This window comes from Clinocottus analis, unplaced genomic scaffold (genome assembly GCF_023055335.1).
Source record: "Clinocottus analis isolate CAN_PGR_092001 unplaced genomic scaffold, fCliAna1.0.p SCAF_3, whole genome shotgun sequence".
In the NCBI taxonomy this organism is placed as follows: Eukaryota; Metazoa; Chordata; class Actinopteri; order Perciformes; family Cottidae; genus Clinocottus; species Clinocottus analis.
The window spans coordinates 3,450,340-3,470,246 of record NW_027176042.1 but is presented as its reverse complement, the minus strand read 5'-3'; the positions used below and the strand labels follow the sequence as shown (position 1 = coordinate 3,470,246).

The window sequence follows — 19,907 nt, the reverse complement described above, 5'->3', positions numbered from 1 at the left end:
ACCATTTACACACAACAACACAAGCCACATTTCAGAACGTTTGGTTGGGTGGGGTGTTTGACCTCTGCGTGGCTTACGCAGTCCTTCCTCTACACAGTCAACCCTGTCGTGCTTTGAGAATGTGTGTGTTTGAGTCAAGAGAATGTTGTCGGGTGGGAAGTTGGGTCAGGTCCAGAACTTCAGGTGTGTTCCCGAGCCAGTTAAGACAGTGCTGCAGTAAAACAAGATGACAAGGAGAGTCTGTGCTGTGCATGTCGGTAGTACTACACAGCACTGCAGCCCTACTCACTTACACAGTCTCCTCAAGTAGGGCATTCTACGACGGTGCCCTTTGGCAACGCACTTAACCCAGTTCAACATTTCTCCCCCAGATGTTCAATATGTGCCATACTGTATTCAGTGGGGGGGCGCGGCTTATACACATATTGGATGAACTCTTTAATCATCACATAAGAGTAAAGATGATGTAACACTTTTTAAATATTAATGTTTTAAAGTTGAACCACTCTAAATATACTTTTTATAATGCAGCTGAGCTGAACGATAGATGCATTCATTCCATATCAATAATTGAATCGCCAAATTAATTTCAACCCTACCCACATCAAAGTTCCAAGCCCCCAGTGAATACAAGCAGAGCCGCTGTTGTCTTTTAATGTTCAGTAACATCTGCTCATGGTCTCCTTGTGTATACCACAGAACTAGAGGTTGAGAAATGTAGTCAATGAGACAGAGGCTCAGCAGCAGCACTGGTCCGCTTGATAACAACTTTAAAACCTTAATCCAGAAGATGTTGCTGTTATCTGTTAATTCTAACAGCAAGCTTATATTTTGCTTTCATAGTATAGAGCGAAGAAATGCATGTTGGCAGATTATAAATCTGTCGTTGAAATCAATGGATTGAGTTGAAAAAAAAGTACACATACAACTGAACTAACTATCAAAAGTCAGCTAGAAAGACAATGAGGCTACATCCACAATATTACATTTACATTTTTAAAGCAGGGTTCGAGTCACCCACGTTCGCTTCTTGATTGGGAACCTCAATAGTCACGTGATCCTTATCCAGAAGTAGACAAGTGACATCAGCCTTAACTCCACCGGCGGTTAATTCAACATGGAAAACGAGCTACAGGCGATACTGAACTCTGTCTCATATAGCTTCTGTTGTACGCTTAAACTCAAGCTGTCATTCAAGTGTTTTGCGACCGACACGCCCATGCCCGTAGACATGAATAGTCATTGGGTTTTCAGGCGTGGTAGTATGGATGGAGATTATTTCTGAAACGCTCGCCTGAACAGAGATGGTTTTATATATAACTTAGTAGTGTGGAGGTTCCCTAAGAGATTTGAGGATACTATAAATAAAAACACCTGCTTTGAATGTTATTGATCAATTGAATTGGTGTTATTAGCCGTTGTCAGCCTCACAGATGTGGGTCAGAAGAGGCCTACTCTGCCTACTAGTAGGTTCAGAGGCCGTTATTCATGTGGTTGATCACCAGTATGAATACGGTCTGCAATCAGTCGTTTTTTTGTGTAATTGTAGTTTGCACGGTAACATATGGTTTCATTGTAGAATCACAAACTGTACTGGAGATACACTGTGTGTTTGTGTGCATTTTATATTCCCATAGAGGTTTTTCCACAGACCTCCGGGCAGACTGTGAGTTAGTGTGTGTCTCTGTGTATGTGTGAGTGTTTGCAGCAGCAGCAGCAGCAGCAGCAACACAGACAACAAGGACAAAAAGAAAGATGGAAAGAGCATCCTGTGATCCTGAGGGCAGCGGCTGGCGTAGAGACGAGCTCCTTGAAAGCACAACCACATAGTTGTAGAAACAACACTCTGCAGACAGTCCTGAGGCGTGTGTGTGTGTGTGCTGCTGTCTGCTCTACTGTATTTCTGCTTCTTCCTGCACACAGACTAATGAGCAGTCAGCACAGCTCATTGGAGTCTTTTCTTAAGCCTTATTTTATTGCTAACTGTCTCTCACAGCAAACCCATTCAGTGTTACACCACAGCCTGTCGAGAGGTCAAGTTAGAGCGAGCAGACTGAGCACATGTCATTTTTGTCTGCGATAACAGAGTAGCGGATCATGCTGAACTCTGCTGTGATGCTTTCTGTTCAAACGGATGATTTTGTCTGCTCGAGAGGCTTCAAGAGGTTGCTGTAATGTTTATTTGTTGTCTTTGTGTCTCATCAGGTCTGTTAAGAGGTAACAACAGAGTTTGGACACACAGACGATAAGTTTCCACATCAGTGAACGTAAGTCCTGTTTCTGTTCTATCAGTGCTGCATGTTAGACATAAGAATTCACAAGAATAGACCAGTACTACTTGAAAAGTTTCACAATTTCTCATTTAGGAACGGTTTTGCACATTTATATCTATATATAAGTTGGTCTATATTCTTGTAATTAAACAAACCAATTATACTGATCGATCATACCAACAAATGTATTCTAAATAATGTTACATTAAGTGTCAGAAGTATGAACGTTGTGTCTGTGTCTTTAACACATGAAATAACAACTGGAAAAAAGAAAACCAGTTTAAACATAGCAATAAGTTACAATAAACTAAAGTGGCATTTGGTTTCGTTGGCCAAATATCAGCCATTGCAAGTTAAGTTGAGCCCGACTGAACAAAGCGGCCGGTCAATCTCAATCACACCACTCAAATCTATTGGAATATATCCGAATAATTTGTTGGTGGAAACGGCCAAAAACATTAGATTTAAAATGGTTGCTCCCTCTGTGACTAAACTAAAAACTAAAGTCTGTACAAAGTAAAGTCTGTACAAAAGAGTAAAGTTGTATAATAAACTGAAGCGCAACTAATCTATCCACCTGAAGTGCTGTCTCCGTCAGTGAAACAAGCAAACAAACAACAAGTCCTTGATTTAACCTGGCTTCCAAGGATAGAGCAGAAACAGGAGGAAAAGCCACCACGACAGATTTCATGATATTAGTCAAAGTGTTTCATTACAAAGATACTCACAACACAAGCTAGAGCACTGGGCCTAGATGAATGGGTATAGAGAGGGTGTAGGGGCCAACTGGAGTTGGGCCAGAGACAGGCGCCTACTATATAGGAGAACAAAGATCCTTATAGGACAGAGCACACACTCTCACACAAAACAGCCACACAAAAACACGACCAGGGCCAATCAAGTGAGACTGAGTGGAAACGATCCAATCTGGCAACAGAATTTCTTATTCATCAGAAAAGAGCCTTTTAAAAAAAAAAAAAATCAGTTGGTGAATATAAAAACTAATCCTCACTTCATGTTGGTATGTGGCTGCATGGTGGTGTGGTGGCTGGCACTGTCAGGGGTTCGATCCCTAATCCCGGGCGGTCCTTCTGTGTGGAGTTTGCACGTTCTCCGTGTAGCACCGTGGGTTCCCTCCGGGTTCTCCGGCTTAGGTTAATTGGAGACAAATTGGCTGCGAGTGTGAATGTGAGCGTGACTGGTTTTCTCTCCCTGTATGTGCCCTGCAATAAACTGGCGACCTGTCCGTCAAATCGCCTCAAGCCTTCCCGCGACCCTGAATGGGATAAGCGGTTTGGATAATGGAATGGAAGTTGGTTTGTCTTTGACTCTTGACTGTTTTATTCAGAAAATAGCTGGGATTTCAGCTGGTCAGGGCCACCAGCTAACAGGACGTTATTCTATGTGCATATTGCTGCGGTTGCGTTTGTACCAGTGGGGGATTTACTTTGACGGCTGGCTGGCTCGTACATACAGTATTTATCTGGGTGTGTGCAGTAGCCATGAGAGCCTGTGAGGCTGAGGGTAATTGTGTGTGATGGTTGTGATATTTTTGGGCTGCTTGAAGAACAGATTTGGTGATGCTGTGTTGGGGATATATATGGAGGTCAGAGAAATGGTTGAGGGGGCAGCTAATGTGTTAATGCCTCCAGCTTTGCGACTGTCGCAGAGAGATAAAACAAGGGAAGAAATGGACAGGATTTGTATTTAGAGCAAAGCTTCTTCCAGAAGAGGGAAAAAGGGTTAAAGGAGAAAAAAAAATCCACCCAGATTTGCTTTTTAGCTGCCTACCTTTTCATCACGCTAATTTAGAGTAGCATGGATCTGTATGACCTACATTCACTGCAAATAATATAAGCAGTGAATCTATGATGTACAAGAAGTGGGATTAAATGTAATGTAAGTCACATTAGGAAGTGGAGAAAAGTATAGATGTGTTGTTAATTATGCAAATCTCCACCCCTGCCAACTAGTTTATGTGGCTCATGGTTTGTCCCCCAGGAATGATTTTTTTCCATCGCCCGCTTTCTGTGTTTCGCCAGCTAGCGGTGCCGCTGATATTGCGGTGACAAGCCTTTGTGACTAGTGTCAACAGTGTCAACAGATGACTTTAAGCCAAATGCTTCTGTAGTTTCTAGTCGTAATTTACGTCAACATAGATAAACAAGTGAAATTTAAATATTTTACAATGACACAGCTGCCGTCCCGACAAGCAAGTTAACTTAAGGACCAACGCAGCCCCGAGACCGAGACAGGGGCTTAGCCCATAAACGTTAGCTATGCTAGCAAAGCAGTGCTAACTTAGCTGACATTACCTGTTCCACCATGTTAATCTAACTTAGGTAGCAGAGAACGGCTCATGTTCTTCCTGAACTCTTATATACTGTTGTCAAATGTACATAAAACATAAAAAAGGTACAAGTAGAACATTTTACATTTCGTAGGACAGCTTGCATTTAAAAGAATGTGAATTGTGGGACGCACCGATGGCCACTTGTGTATTTTCGTTACTTCCAGAGATTCCTCTATGAAGAGAAAAACAAGATGTTGTAACCAATGGTGGGAATCACAGACACGAATCATAACCACAAATTCATTGATCTTTGTGCCGAGTATTCTTGACTGACGTATTTTATAACAGTAAAGCATGTTTTTTTTAGATAAGGATCCCGCACTTTAGGAATAATCACACGTCATCTGCGTTACTTGGGTGAAGTGTATGGTGTTCTAATCTAGTATATTTATGATTTTTAGTTGGTAAGGAACTGACAGCTTTGTTTTTTTGTTTTTTTTGTTTTTTTAGCTTTCAGTGACATAATCAAGGGGTTTAATTTAGAGTTAAAAACTGCATTTAGGACATAGTAGTACCAGAAGCTGGAGTTTAAGTTCAAAACAGAAAAAGGATGAGGTTCTGCACACAAACACAAACATTAATGCATACATAAAGACCTGCTCTTCAACGGTTCTCTCCACGCACAATTACACACGAATGAGGGATTTTCCAGTTTTGAGACATTTTTACGCTCATTCAATGTTCGACATGAATACAGTGTAATTTCCTCAGCCTTTTTTGGACTCTGCGTTTGTGCCAAAAAAGCACCATTAGCACTCAGCACCATCTAAAATGACTCTAATGGAATCCCACATCACTGGAACAATGGTATAGTGGCAGTTGGGACAAAGACTTTGTGAGCGTTTGTGTGTGCTAGGTTGGAGATGTGTTGAATATGAATGCTTCTCTGCATAGACAAAGAGGACGCACAACAATGAACTGAATGTGTAATTGCACATGGCTTAGGAAAAAAGATGACGATAAAATAATACAATAAAAACCCATTTGTTAAATGGTGTTTGAAGAAATTCTACATTTCCAGTACTGTAGTGTCTGTAAATCGATAGAAACAGCCGTTAGAAATGCTCTGAAAACAGGATAATTGTCCTAAAATCAGCCAAAATAAACACAGTGAGCAGCTGATTGGGCCTTGTATTTGTAGGTGTAATAATCATGCTTGCCTTCACATTTTAAGTTCCCTCTCTTAAGATAATGTGAGGGTTATGATAAGATAATAAGTCTTTAGATGGGTTGATATATTCTACACATGGCCTGACAAGACTGACAAATGTAATTGCGTGTGTTTATGGTAGTCTTCTATCCTAGACTTCTAATGGATGAATTCATATGATATTTAAACAACGCTTTTCTTAACAGCCTCATTTAGCAAATTAATGCAACTTGTAGAAGTAGGTTAACATTTGTATCGCTCTGTGTCATGATTTGCACTTTGAGCGTGCTTCTGGCAAAACTCATGGAAGGTCACTAAGCAGGGCTCACTGATACACAACATACTATACACATACTACAAATTAACATGCTAATTTTAGAAATAGCCTGCAACAGGCCAATCTGTTCCTGCTAGAGCCTTTAGCAGAAGACGCAGGAGGGAGAGACCAGACGGATTTTCATCCATTTGTCTAATGGCTTCTACGATGCACCCGTTGATGTAATGTTAAGTGAAGTACTCAGTGTGTGTTTGTGTGTGTTACGATAACATGTGCCTGAAGTTGTGGGCCTCAGGCTGAACTAAGGTAACTCTGACCTGGTTGTGTTTTGGCTAATCTATGAGGTCACCTTGTGTGTGTGTGTGTGTGTGTGTGTGTGTGTGTGTGTGTGTGTGTGTGTGTGTGTGTGTGTGTGTGTGTGTATGTGTGTGCTTGCTGCTAAAAAAACGGTCAAAGCAGTCAATTTCTTACCAAATAAAATGTGGGTTTTTGATAAGAGAACTATACGCAGACTTTACACAGATGATGTGTGATTGTTTTAAGTGTTCAGGACTCTAAAAGAAGGGTTTACTGTTATAAAATACTTGACAGTGGTATCTAGGAGTTCGGGAAGAACATTAGCAGCTTCATTCAGGCTGATTGACATGAATGGACGGGCTTTTTGCAGTCCTGCTGTAGGAATTTAAAGGGAATTTCAACTAACTCTACCAAATTGTTTTTGGAAACATGATCAACTCTCTAACTTGAAGCTATAATCTAGACTTGAAAAAAATGTGCAATATTCACATGGTTAAGTTTTGTGAATCACATTTCAGCCAACATTTGTGATCAGAATGTAAGAATAGTTTTGTTAAATGGGTCCCAGGTTTTTGCAGCCTGCGATATAGCTGCTATTTTCCAGCCGTTAGTTTCCATGTGTGGTAACGTATAGTATGTAGTACGTGACGTTCACTGACCCTATTTCTCACCCATTGTGCGCTCAGCCCCAGTGTATGGCTGTGTGCTATCATTTATAATGCACTGCAGTGTGTAGAGGCTTCAACACGTGGGAAGAAACACTGACCTATTTCAGAGCTTTCACTGCCATTATCTCTCTCCTCTCTGTCTGTTTCTCTTCTCCTTATCTAGATTTCTCTCTGGGAATAGATCTGCAATTCAAAGCAGATTGATGTCTTAAGGCTCATATTGGACTGTGTGGTGTGCTCTTCTCTTAATCCCTTCGCTCTGCTGCTCTTCCTCTTTGGTGTGTGTGTGTGTGTGTGTGTGTGTGTGTGTGTGTGTGTGTGTGTGTGTGTGTGTGTGTGTGTGTGCTCTAAAGAGTTCAGCAATTAACAGAGATGGGGTGATACTGGTCAGGTTTCACAACAGCTGGGCTACAGAGATATGTGTGCTTGTGTGTCTGCTGAGTGGAAAGGGGGTATGTCGGGGTGTGTCTTCACCCATGTGTGACCATGTGCTGTACCTCCCTGTGCGTCTGCATCCCCGCATGTTGTTGAGTGTGTGATTGGCACATCATGCCAGCCTGGTGTATTAGCTCCCTAGGGGCAGATTAGCTATTTATTTGGATAGTGTTGGACTGACATACCCCCAGATGGTTTGTGCATAATGTGTGTGTGTGTGTGTGTGTGTGTGTGTGTGTGTGTGTGTGTGTGTGTGTGTGTGTGTGTGTGTGTGTGTGTGTGTGTGTTGCAGGCAAGAGGTGTTTGCAGGTTTTGTATGAAACCTGACAACTGCCCTCAGGCCAAAAAGCTGTTGTGTCCCCTCTGTTGTGGAGTCAGTCTGTCATTTCCCAGCTCATGCCATAATACGACTAAATTGTGTATTTTTCAACCATTTGGATCAGTTTGTGATCTAAAATCGCTTGTATGATCATCATGATTTTCCCAATGGAACTCCACAGAGCTGACTTAAAACCAATCAGCTTCGAAGGCTAATTTTCTACGCGACATTATTAGAAGTATAGAAAGGTTTATTCATACAGTTGACTCAATAACTGTCACATTCTCCCTCAGTTTCTCAACAGTCCTTTGTTTCATGTCTCATCCTCCTTTTTCCATATTTTCCGGTAGATTTTAAATGGGAACTTCATGGTAAACACCCACACCCACCCTCCCATCTGATCCCATTTTTTTTATATGTATCCTGTTGTCATAGCTTTGAGCTCTAGTGTGATGGGAAGCAGAGTGAAGGATTGATCCTGGTTGGAGATGGCAACATGGGGGACAGGGATTAGCAGTGGGCAGGTGGTCCTGCTATGGCAGCCAATGCACAGACCTGGCTGTCATGTGGAGATGGTGGGGAGTAAATTACAATTAGAAAGCTCTGGCTTTTGGGCTGGCTGCTGAATAATGTGGCAGGCAGAAGACTTTGGACCACTGAGTGTCGAAAAAACACAGGCGTAGTGTCCGTGTTGTCAGGTTCAATCTAAAGCTCCTATACAGGCGTATAACTCGCTGTTAGCTATACTGAGGTCAGAAATTGTGCAAAAGGCTATGGGTAGAGTTGAGGTAGCATGAAATAGAAGCTACCACGAGAGGTGAGTGTGATGCTTTTTGATTATGTCATAAGGACACACAGAAGTTGCTTTTTTTTAACCCTGATAAAACTGTCTACCAAGAAGAATATGTCCCCTTCTTCCATATACAATCTTTGGCCTCCAGTTTGAGAGCAGCAAATTGACAAGCTCAGTCAAGAAGTTATTAGTCGGGTGTGCCTTTTAGTGCATGTTTGTGCTCCACTGGCAATAGCTAAGTGTTCAAAATCAAATGATAGAAACACATACATCTGTATTACCTTTGTTCAAACAGTGACATTTTTTTTGTTAAATTCAATTTGCCTTTGTGAATTTTCATATCAATGAGACCTTTGAGCCTAAATGTCTTGGTACAATGGTGACGATATATGGTAATATAGAGGTATTTCCCAGTCCTATAAAGTCTATCAATACCCTTTTGCAAGTTGGAAGATGATAACATTGTCGCAAAAACATTGGTGTAATTCCAATAATTCACCATCATCATTTCTGGGCAGATAATTGAAACTGTTCTAGATTTAGCTAGAAACAGCTCGTGATTGGAGCTTGATCCTACATTAAGAATCAGTGCTACAGAGCTTCTCCTTGGCTTTGTTTCTAGGCTGCTCTCTCTAGGGAGCCGCACAAGGACTCAGCTGTGAATGTAGGCCAGAGTCGACACACACTTTCATGCCAGGATGCATACAGTACACATCTACACACACAGACGGCTTGTACTGTAGAGATAAGGTCTTGGTCCTAACCATCTGTCTCTGTATCTCTACTCTCAGGTCCTCGACTGTCAGGAGAACCCTCTTGCCTTTCAGGAGAGGTGAGGGACGAGGCCGGCCGATCGGAGGGGGAGAGATGTCGGGACAGGGGGGCCACGTGGCCCTGGCTCTCATGTCATTAGTGCTATTACTGTGGCGCCAAGCAGCACCCATTGAAGTCCCACAAGACCGTAAGTCACTCAGCAATCATCAGACCCATCATGTTACAGCAAACGCAAAACAAAAACCATGCCACATCTCAAAGGTGCTCGGTGCTGCTCGGACTGCTGCAGACCTGTTGTCTGGAGAACAGCACTTTGAACAGTCAAGATTGGTAGTGCTGTTTATTCCATTTGGCGTCAGATTCGGCAAAGCATTTTTAGCTCACGATTTCGAAACTCTTCAAACTAAACACTGCTGATGCACGATGACACAGAACAATGGAGCTGTTAGTTATTTTTCATTGCCAAATACATAATTGATGCTACTAGCCCTTTAGTAAAGGGCAGAACATTTTGGAACTTATCGTAACTGAGACGTGTCTTGCGAGTCCATTGGACCATGTTTTTGTTGGCATTGTGAGCTTAAAAGTACAGACGGAAAACACGTCTGAGAGAGAGGAACACATCATACTACACTGGTTGTGAGTGTAGGGTTTGTGTGACAACTAGACCGTCACAATTCCCAGACTGCTTTTAACATTTTCAACAAATGTTTTTGTGCCTGACCTTTATTTTGACAGGGCCCAATGATAAATGCGTCATCATGCTGTGACAGATTTTTCTGTCCGTGTACAGCTGAGAGACTTTAATCCTTTAAAATGTCAGCTGAAAAGGTTTGATAAATCCAACACCACGTGAAATGAAGAGAAAACGCAGCTAGGGCTGTGCAAAATACCCTTTTTCGGGCTCTGAAGCTTAGCACTATCATGGTGCTCTGAGCAGACAGTGCTTCTCATACACAGGTGGTACTTTGACGGGCCACCCAGGTATATCACCGGTTGTCCAGGTATATTTAGCAACCCGTTTTAGCAGCTTTTGATCTGTCCAAGAGATCAAAGTTAGACAGAATTGAATAATTAGTAGACAGGTGGCATCAGGATGCAAGGGCGCAGAGGGAGAGCCGGGATATAAGTTGGGTCCACGGTGGCACCCCGCTCACCTGGGACTGTATCCCAGATTCTCTGTCTCTCAAACACATTGACAACAAACCAGTCTATAGAAAAAAATAAACTAAACAAGTATCCAAATCTCGAAAACCATAAACTACCCAGTGAACAAATATCCGAATATTGTAATTCTGATATTTGTTGTAATGGTGTTAGTAAAGTACTGAATCACAGGAGCATCTCCTTAAGGTCGTAAATGTTTCATTAACTGTAGAATCACATAAGTGCTGCTGGAGCTGTCGTGATCTATTAACATTTTGTGATCATGACAATACACCGCTTCAGATCCCTGGGTGATAGCGTTTCGCTTCTTCCTCAGTTCCAACACGTACATATTTATATATATAGATACAGTCCCGACACAGACATGCAGTCACACATACCTGTCCATTGTGACTCGTGAAAAAAGCCGGACTGAATTCTGCTGTTGAATTGAATCCTGAGGGGAATAGGGAAAAAAAGCACAAAGGAGAAAAGGAGGAATGGTGCCTTTTCTTTCTCTCACCACACACACACACACACACACACACACACACACACACACACACACACACACACACACACACACACACACACACACACACACACACACACATACCGCAAAGATGAATGTTTCACAATTGTGTGATGACAAATGATTGGTTACTGAAAGCCCCAAGGACACCTAGCCGATATGTTGCATACACAACTGCAAGCGCACACCCTAACAGCAGTCAGCTGCTCGTCTTCTAGTCCTCCGCCCCCTATTGTGCCATCTCCCTCTGTTTTTTTATAAGCCTGACCTTTCAACCGTGGACTTCTGATGGCCTATTGATTTGATACACACACACTTGGACACACACACTCTCGGCCCAACAGGGACTGTTTGGAGAATACCATTATGACCCAATGACCTTTTCCTAATGTATTCTCCACACTGTGATAAACTGACAGTTGCATTTATTTATGATAATTAACAGAATCAGATGGTCACTTCCACATAGTTCAGTATGATACACGGCGTTCACGTTTGCTGCATGACCTGCTGTGTGATATTGCATGTGCAGACACACTGTTGGTGTTCACCACCTTCTTACTTTCTTCTTGTTATGTTTTTAACATAGGCTTTGGTGCAAAATGACAGAATCTCTTAAATGAAGAAAATACACATAGAAAGAGAAATAACGAGGATACGGTCTGGAAAATAAGGCTATAAGTAAAGCTTATAGGGTGGGGCAACTAACATATTAGTATAAAGTGCTGCCTTTTCATTGCTGTTGCTTTACATTATTAGAAGCTTTATTTATAAACCTGCATGTGCTTCAGCTGTCATGTCTTCATCCCCCCTCCGGCTGTAACGGCTGATGTCCAAACGTTTCAACTGGGTTGGAGCAACCCTTTTTTCAAAAATACTGCTGTTTATACATCATCAAATAGACAGGTTTTAAGTTCAGGGTTTACGATTTAAGCAGCAGAACCAGAAGTGCTGTCGTACTCGTGGACTACAGAGCAGCTTCGGTCCTCCTCACTCCATCATAAAAATACATTGACAATACATATTCAGACTAGGCATGTGTACACGTAGTGTACAAAGAGTTTGACTTGCTTCATGTCTTTCCAGCTCTCGATGTACATGCACACATCAACAAGAACGATGTTATAATGGGTCTTCTGACTGCACCGTTACTCACTGAATATATATAAAACCACCAGTGATACATGTGTCACCTTTGCAATGCACGTCATCACGTTTCTCTATCTCCAAATGATGCTATATGACATGTCAAAGCCCTAATGGCTGCTCCCTTGTGGCTCTCTGTCAGAGCTAACTACGGCACCACATGCTCCACAGTGGTGATGGTTTCATTCAGGAGTCAGGATGAGAAGCCCCATCCCCCTCTTTTCCTTATGCCTCTTTATCTGCTTCACAGAAAAGTGCCCTCCCTGACCTTTATTGATGAGAGCTTTCCGCACATCAACACATGTTAACACACCCACGCACACTCCATTTACACATGATAATATCTAAAGGGCTAATGATGAGTGCCCTTAAGTTGAGCAGAGAGCGCTGCAGAGTTCTACTGCAGTGGACAGAACACAGTCCTCCTTATTCACTGGATCCAATACACAAGGCAGTGTAGAAGACATACTAGTGAATAGCAGCGTGGATGTGAGCATGCATTTAGTGCACACACCTTCAAGGTCAGGCTCCTAATAGGGGACACTTCATCTTTGGGTTTGTGTGTGTGTGTGTGTGTGTGTGTGTGTGTGTGTGTGTGTGTGTGTGTGTTCCTGTGTGTCAGTGGAGAAATCGAAAGCAGATCAGTTGGGCAAAATATAATAATAAATCTATATCTTGACAGATATTCAGCCCATTTACAGCAACTGGTCAAAAGTCGTTTTACATTTTTTTGGACCTCTAGCTCCAGTTGAATAATCAGTGTTGCTTTACATCACTTTTTAAACAAAGTCACATCAGACACTTAATTGTTCGATCCCTGTCTTTTCATCAGGTTGTTGCTGGTTTAAGAAAAAGCTTATTTAAAAAAGCCAGCATTTTTAGCTTGCATTACAAAGTGACCAGATGTGTACTTTATATACAGTATTTACTTTTGTATGACCTGAAAATGAAATAAATGATGAATGATACCACATTATTCAAAGTCTTTTCTGACACATTGAATCCACTGTCCCACAGCTACCACCTCATAGTACCTAGTTATGTATCACTGTCCTAAAAATAAGGTCTGAACATGTAATTAACCCAATAATGTAATAACTCAACCAATAATCAAATGTCCCGACTGATATTGTCATATCAAAAAGTAGCTAGAAAATAAACGTTGTACTTAATATTATAAGTTAAGGCAGCGGTTCTCAAGCTTTATTGGTAATGGTACACCTCACTGTACAATCCTCATTTGGCGATGCAGAAACCAAAACATTGTAATAGAGAATATAGAATCTGGCTGCCTATGAAAACCTTGTCATGGCCCCACTCACTGAGATGAGGTGAAAGTCTGAAGGAAACACAAAGTGCCTCGTCACCAGCCGTCTGATCGGCACGCTGAGCAGGACATCTGCAGTCTCTCCTGTGTCTTTTATTTTGTTCGCTTGGCTGAGTTACAAAACATGAGTGTGCTTTAAAGGAACAGCTCCCTGCTTTCATCATAACGTTCAACAGTGGCTGCAAATCCTTCCACAACATCATCAGTAAAAACTACGCACAGACCTTTGAAAACGTCACGCTGGCCTCAGACATTTAAATGCAGTTATGGTTTCTCTTCCATTCTTTTATTAATCAATTATTTGCAGTTATGACACTGCCTTTTCATAAAACATAACCTGTGTGTTGTCTTTCTCCTCCTTCCTGCTCACTGTTTGCTGGCACGGGAACACTTTACAGGTGAGTCATCGTTTCTTAATGCTTCACATTACTGTTCTCTCGCTCCTGATCTTATCTCATAACTCGACACAATATAAGTGTGAGCTGTGGTTCTCATCTGGTCCGGCCTCAGGGTCAACCATCAGGTCACCGTCCACACAACTTAATCTTAATCAACTTAATCAACCTAGGCCAACTTAATACGTATTTTTTTAGTATGATTTCCCAAGATTAAAAAAGGAACAACTACTAAAACTATTTTTTACTTTATCAGGCAGAGTTTCAACTCAAACCTGAAGTTTTTTTTTCCTTTTGTGTTCATTGCACAGTACAAACAACTAAGTTGACTACATGCTTTGTCATTCTGTTATTCACCTGTAAAGTTGCAGGTGAGCCGTCCTGGAGGACAGAATTAAATGCAAATTCACTTCTGGAAAAATCACGACATTTCAAAGTACAGTTTGAAGTTTTTCTTTGACAAAGTTAAACCTGCTCACTGAGAAATCACCTCCACCAGCTGGGAACCACTGAGCTGAACATAACATAACATGCTAAATAATCTATGTGTATATGTCTCTAACATGATTAACAATCACATTACTATTTGTCCATTCTTCCTGTCTCTCTTTGGCTTTACATTGGACTAACAGCAAAGATCCTGCAAGACCGTAAGTGTTTCTTTTTAACCATGCTAAGGTTTCTGTCCAACCAGCTCCTAGCTTGTAGCTCCTATACAGTAGCACTTGCTAATCTTCTGTTTATTTCTCCTCTTGCTGAATGCAACCACCAGCCGGCTCATTTTCTGGAACCAGTGTAGCATTAAAACATGGTGGAGCTAGCAGACCTGAAATCTCAGGTTCATAGTTAAACTAGCCGGCTGCAACGTTGCATCGACATCAATACCCGTAAAAACGGCCCGCCGCGCCGACCATCCTGCTACGAAGATTTGAGTGGGAATGCCATGCCTTATGAAAAACAACCAGGCAACACATACTTTGCAATTTGTGATTCGAAAAAATAAATTGCTCTCAAATCCCCCAAAATCTGTGAATGAATGAGTGTGAACTATGGATCGCAGTTGCTAAAATTGTGAAAATCTCCCGAGGAGCACCAGTATTATACATACAGCAGTACAGCATTCATAACTCAGAGGCCGTTTAAAGCACGTGAGTCTTTGAGGATGTTGTATAAGCTGATATGCAGAGGAATCATTTCCATACCAATTATCTCTCATTGCCCGGCTTTGATCACTACCAAGCATACTATGAAAACACTCCTATGGTTGCCATAGCAACATGAGGGATATAGTCCTTTTTCAGTGGAGGATGAGATTAGTTGGAATAGCTTCAATTACAGATCTCTGTCCTCTCTGTTAGGCAGGAATTCATTGGTGTATCAGCCACAAAGCTTTCTTTCAGAGCATCAAGCCCCTCCTTTAATCCAGCAGGCGGCTGGCCCTCTGAAGTGCTTGTTATCTTGATGTGTGTGTACAGTGTGTGTGTGTGTGTGTGTGTTTACTTGTGTACAGTGTTAGAGCCACAGCCTTGCAGGGCTCAGTGAGCTGGAAATGCAAAAGGGCATAAAAACGTTGGCTGCGTGGTGTCTTTAATGTTGAGCGGTTTGACGAGCCATTAAATGTGTACAGTAGACTGAACACAGCTGGGGAGATGGAAACGTTCATCTGTTTATTTCTTAATAAGAACGGAAAGCAGGTTCAGATTGATGAATGACAAATACATAAATCCCAAAAGAAAAAATAAATCAATCTTGGAGAGGGTAGAAAGGTCGGGCAATATTCTATAACTTCACTAATCAACAAATATTGTGTGTATCAACACTACATACATCATCCTCAAATACACAAATAACACCACATGTGTTTTAATCCGCCCACTAAAAATAAAAGAATTGAATAAAACAAGCTTCATGCTTTTAAAACGTGCCTCGTCATTTCCCTCTAAACTCCCCTAAACCATATATGTTTTATTAGGTCATCCTAAAGTGAGCAAAACATTGTCTCTTAAGTTCGACAACTTTCCCGACACACAATATACGTTTCAACTCTTCAGGGAAGCTCCAGTATATGATGACACTAAATAAAATGATTTGAATGTCTTTGGCAGCTTAAGTGAGCTGTGTTTCAAGAGCTATGCTAGTGGCCTCTCTTCCTCTTGAGTTGTGTTACTGTAACACAAGAAATCGGTGTATTGATCTCTCTGGAAGCTTCCTGTAAAACTATTGAAAACCCATGTTGTCTAAAGTGCACACAGCGCCGTGTGTGTGTGTGTGCGCACATTATTCGTGCACAGCCTTTATATCCCTTTAACCTTCTCTCTGTCTGGCTCCGCCCCCACAGTGAAGCAGCCCCCCACCATCGTCAAACAGTCAGTGAAGGACTACATTGTCGACCCCAGAGATAACATCATCATCGAGTGTGAGGCCAAGGGCAACCCAGTGCCAACGTAAGCAGTACACACACACACACACGCACACACACACACACACACACACACGCGTGTCCTCTGTTCATTGTTCAGAATTCAATAGATGTCAAAGGAGGCACAGTAAAAATACATATTCAAATGTTATTTTCGAATGGCCGTTTAATTTACTTCAAGACAAAATCGTAGTTCATTTCTTTCTTTCACCCTCTGTTGAAAGTCATCCACCCCAACACGATAGAGGTGAATTAAGTGACATCTTACTGACATCAAAACCAGGATGGGTCCTATGTGTGAACTCGGTGGGGAACTGTTTCACGGAAATTAAATCAGGACGAAGAGGCTGAAGTCACCAGGCGTAGAACACCCGCTGAGACAGTTTGAAAAGCTTGCAGGTACACTCAGAACGAGTCAACTCGCCAAAGTGACTGGCTGCAGACTGTGAGCACCAATCACACGCCGCTGGAGAGGAATCAGGCAAACAGCAGCACAGCTGAGGACCGAGCGCTCCGAGAGGATTCACGTGATGCCGAATGTGAAATATTCCTCTCTCCTCCTCTTCCTCTCCTTCCCACTGTCTATTCAGTCGTTCCTTTCTCTCGGGCTCATTGTCTTTCTCTGTTCTCTCTCTCTTTTTTTTTAAAAGTCTTTCCTCTGTCACCCCGGTCTGATCTGTCCTTGGTGTCTCCTTGCCCTCTCAATCCAGCCTTGTGTCCCTCTGCCAGTGAGGGTTATGCAAAGTGCCACTCTGCCCCCATTTCCCTGTCTCCCTGTCTGTCTCTCTCTCTCACACACACACACACACACACACACACACACACACACACACGCTATACACTTTCACGATAGCTTGTTTTCGCTGACCCTCTTTCTCTTTAGTTGAGTGATGTCGTACCCTAAAGCTCTTTCCCTGCCCTCTAACAACCCTATAAACTCTGTGTGACACCTGTCTGCCTCCCCCCCACAGCCTCAACCTGACAAGTGGTCTGTTGTGCTTTTGTTGCTCTGTCTGTGTCGTGATTTCTTTCTAAGCATAAAAGGGACGGCGAGAACGTTAGAGCGACACACACACAAACATTCATGAGTGAGTCTGCGACGAACTGCAAGTTGGTTTCTACAAGGCGCCAAACTGCAGTTTTGAAAAGTGACGCCTCGGCTGAACGGCCTTAAAGCTGCCTTCTTCCTAATGGCCATCAGGGGGCGACTCCTCTGGTTGTATAGAAGTCTGTGAGACAATGACTCTATTTCTCTCTTGATTCATTACCTCAGTAAACGTTGTAAATATGAGTTAACGGTCTCAATCGCTAATTTTCAAGTCTTCTTCAATACATCATGACGTCCAGTTAGTAAATGATGGTTGACTTTCAAACAGACCATGAAGAGGAGTATACACATCCGTACACACATGGCATCAAAGTACTTTTACATCTGAGACAAATGTATGTTAATGATATGACTTTCTCCCAAAGCCAATTTGGAGGAATGGGTGATTGAAGATCAATGATGAGCTCAATCAGCCAGAGATTCGTCTTTTACTTCTACTTCTGTGTGTGTGTGTGTGTGTGTGTGTGTGTGTGTGTGTGTGTGTGTGTGTGTGTGTGTGTGTGTGTGTGTGTGTGTGTGTCTCTCTCTCTCTCTCTCTCTCTCTTGCTCTCATCTTTCTCATTCACAGATTTTTTTTCCCTCTCTCTTCTTTTTCTTTTCTGCTACAGTTTTCCTCCCACACTAACACACACAAATGCATTCAAACACACACACACACACACACACACACACACACACACACTGGTTACATCAGTGTTGATATGACTAGCTCAGGACAGTGGTACATTGTTTATTTGGAGACAGATTGTCTTTACGTAAGACACACATGCATACGCATGCACGCATACTCACACACACACACACACACACACACACAGACAAACACTTACACAACCTCACAATAAGGTACTCTCTCCCATGCACACACACACACTGGCTCTCCCCCTTCCCAGGACGGGCTTTGTGCTCCAATAATGCTCTCTGTTGACTATTCATGCTCATGAAACATTCAGCGTAAGGGATCGTTCACTTATTCACTCACAGTCAGTCTCTCACCACACACACACACACACACACACGCACAGATCTGGTCTCCAGAGCTTCAATAGTGGCCCATTGTTCAGGCTCAGCGCTGTGCTGCACCTCAAACAGGCTTTTCAACTGGAAGTGGCCTAAAAGTGACAGGAAGTATCTTCTTGTAAATCCTCGCTCATTACTAAAAATAGAAAGAGTGTTATGTAAGCACATATCAGTCTTCCTCACTAATCGGGGAGCCCTCTGGAAACACCACATGGAGCAGGATTAAACTACAGTACAAGCACATGGAGAGCGTGTGGAGGATTTTTGTGCTGCTGTCATGTGGCAGTTAAGTAACGTAAGATGGCAAGCAGGCGACAAGCGAAGGACCTTCCCATTTACCGGTTGTTGAAACAATTAGGAGTCCATGTTAAGCTGCTGGTAGCCCAGCGGGTCTATGTCATGCCTTGGTAACTTTTTCTATGTTTCCCCTGCCTTAATTGTCTCCTCCTAAAAAAGGAGGCCGGTGTTTTTTTCAAATAACATCCTGCGCTGCTGGAAGAGTTTACATGTGAAATATCTGCATATTCAACATATTCTCACTCCAAAATCACCAAATATTGACACTTAGAGCGGCAGTACACTTAAAAACTACTTGGTCAGGGCCTGCTTGTCACCAGAAAGTATCAACGTCGAAATTAGCATCACATAAAGAAGACATCAGTAGAATGACCTTCAGTTCCAGGGATCAACAATGTGATAACACCAACTCTTTGATCCGTTGTCTCCTGGCTCAGGTTCTCATGGCGAAGGAACGGGAAGTTTTTCAACATCGGGAAAGATCCCAGGGTGACGATGCGAAAACGCTCGGGAACTCTGGAGATCGGTTTCCGCAGTGGAGGACGACCAGAGGACTATGAGGGGGAGTACCAGTGTTTTTCCACCAATGACCTCGGAGTGGCTCTGTCCAACAAAATCCTGCTCCGGGTCTCCAGTAAGAACACACACACACACACACGCACGCACACACACACACACACACACACACACACACACACACACACACACACACACACACATTTGGACATAATGCTACATTAACATATTATAGGCTACAAAGAAAGCATTATACCCTCCCACATTACATACATAGTTTCAATTACAACCAGCAAAAGTGCCCTATAATACAATCAGTCATCCGTGAAGACCAGCAACAGTTCCTAAGAGACTTTGCAGACTCCATTACTCCTATTATTCCTCCCTCACCCAGTGTTTGACTGAAATTCGTGTCGTTTATCATTTCTCACATCTCTGTCTCTCTTTCCTCCTCCCCCTTCTACTCCCATCCACCCCGCCCGTCCTCCAGAGGCTCCTCTGTGGCCTAAAGAGGTGCTGGAGCCGGTAGTGGTAACTGAAGGCACCCCACTGGTTCTAGCTTGCAACCCCCCACCGGGCCTGCCTCCTCCATTCACCTTCTGGATGAACAGCGGTGAGCAACAATTACACAAATATACACACAAGTACACTACGTGTATTTC

At 42.6% G+C, this 19,907-nt stretch overlaps 1 protein-coding gene across 25 annotated transcripts in view; it reads left to right on the top strand.

The window, feature by feature from the left end:
• The window catches only part of nfasca (neurofascin homolog (chicken) a), a 118,249-nt gene that overhangs the window by 58,555 nt on the left and 39,787 nt on the right, over positions 1-19,907 (top strand). For 22 of the 25 annotated variants that reach the window (XR_011078613.1, XR_011078611.1, XR_011078612.1 and 19 more), the window contains 6 exons: positions 2,206-2,267; positions 9,357-9,526; positions 14,518-14,535; positions 16,224-16,329; positions 19,167-19,363; positions 19,736-19,858. Coding sequence is in view for 22 of the 25 variants with exons in the window: in XM_068594924.1 (XP_068451025.1) it covers positions 9,433-9,526; positions 14,518-14,535; positions 16,224-16,329; positions 19,167-19,363; positions 19,736-19,858 (538 nt within the window). In the remaining 3 variants the exon portion in view is untranslated. The remainder of the gene's footprint in view (positions 1-2,205; positions 2,268-9,356; positions 9,527-14,517; positions 14,536-16,223; positions 16,330-19,166; positions 19,364-19,735; positions 19,859-19,907) is intronic. The other 3 variants (XM_068594946.1, XM_068594927.1, XM_068594926.1) reach the window with 2 other exon arrangements.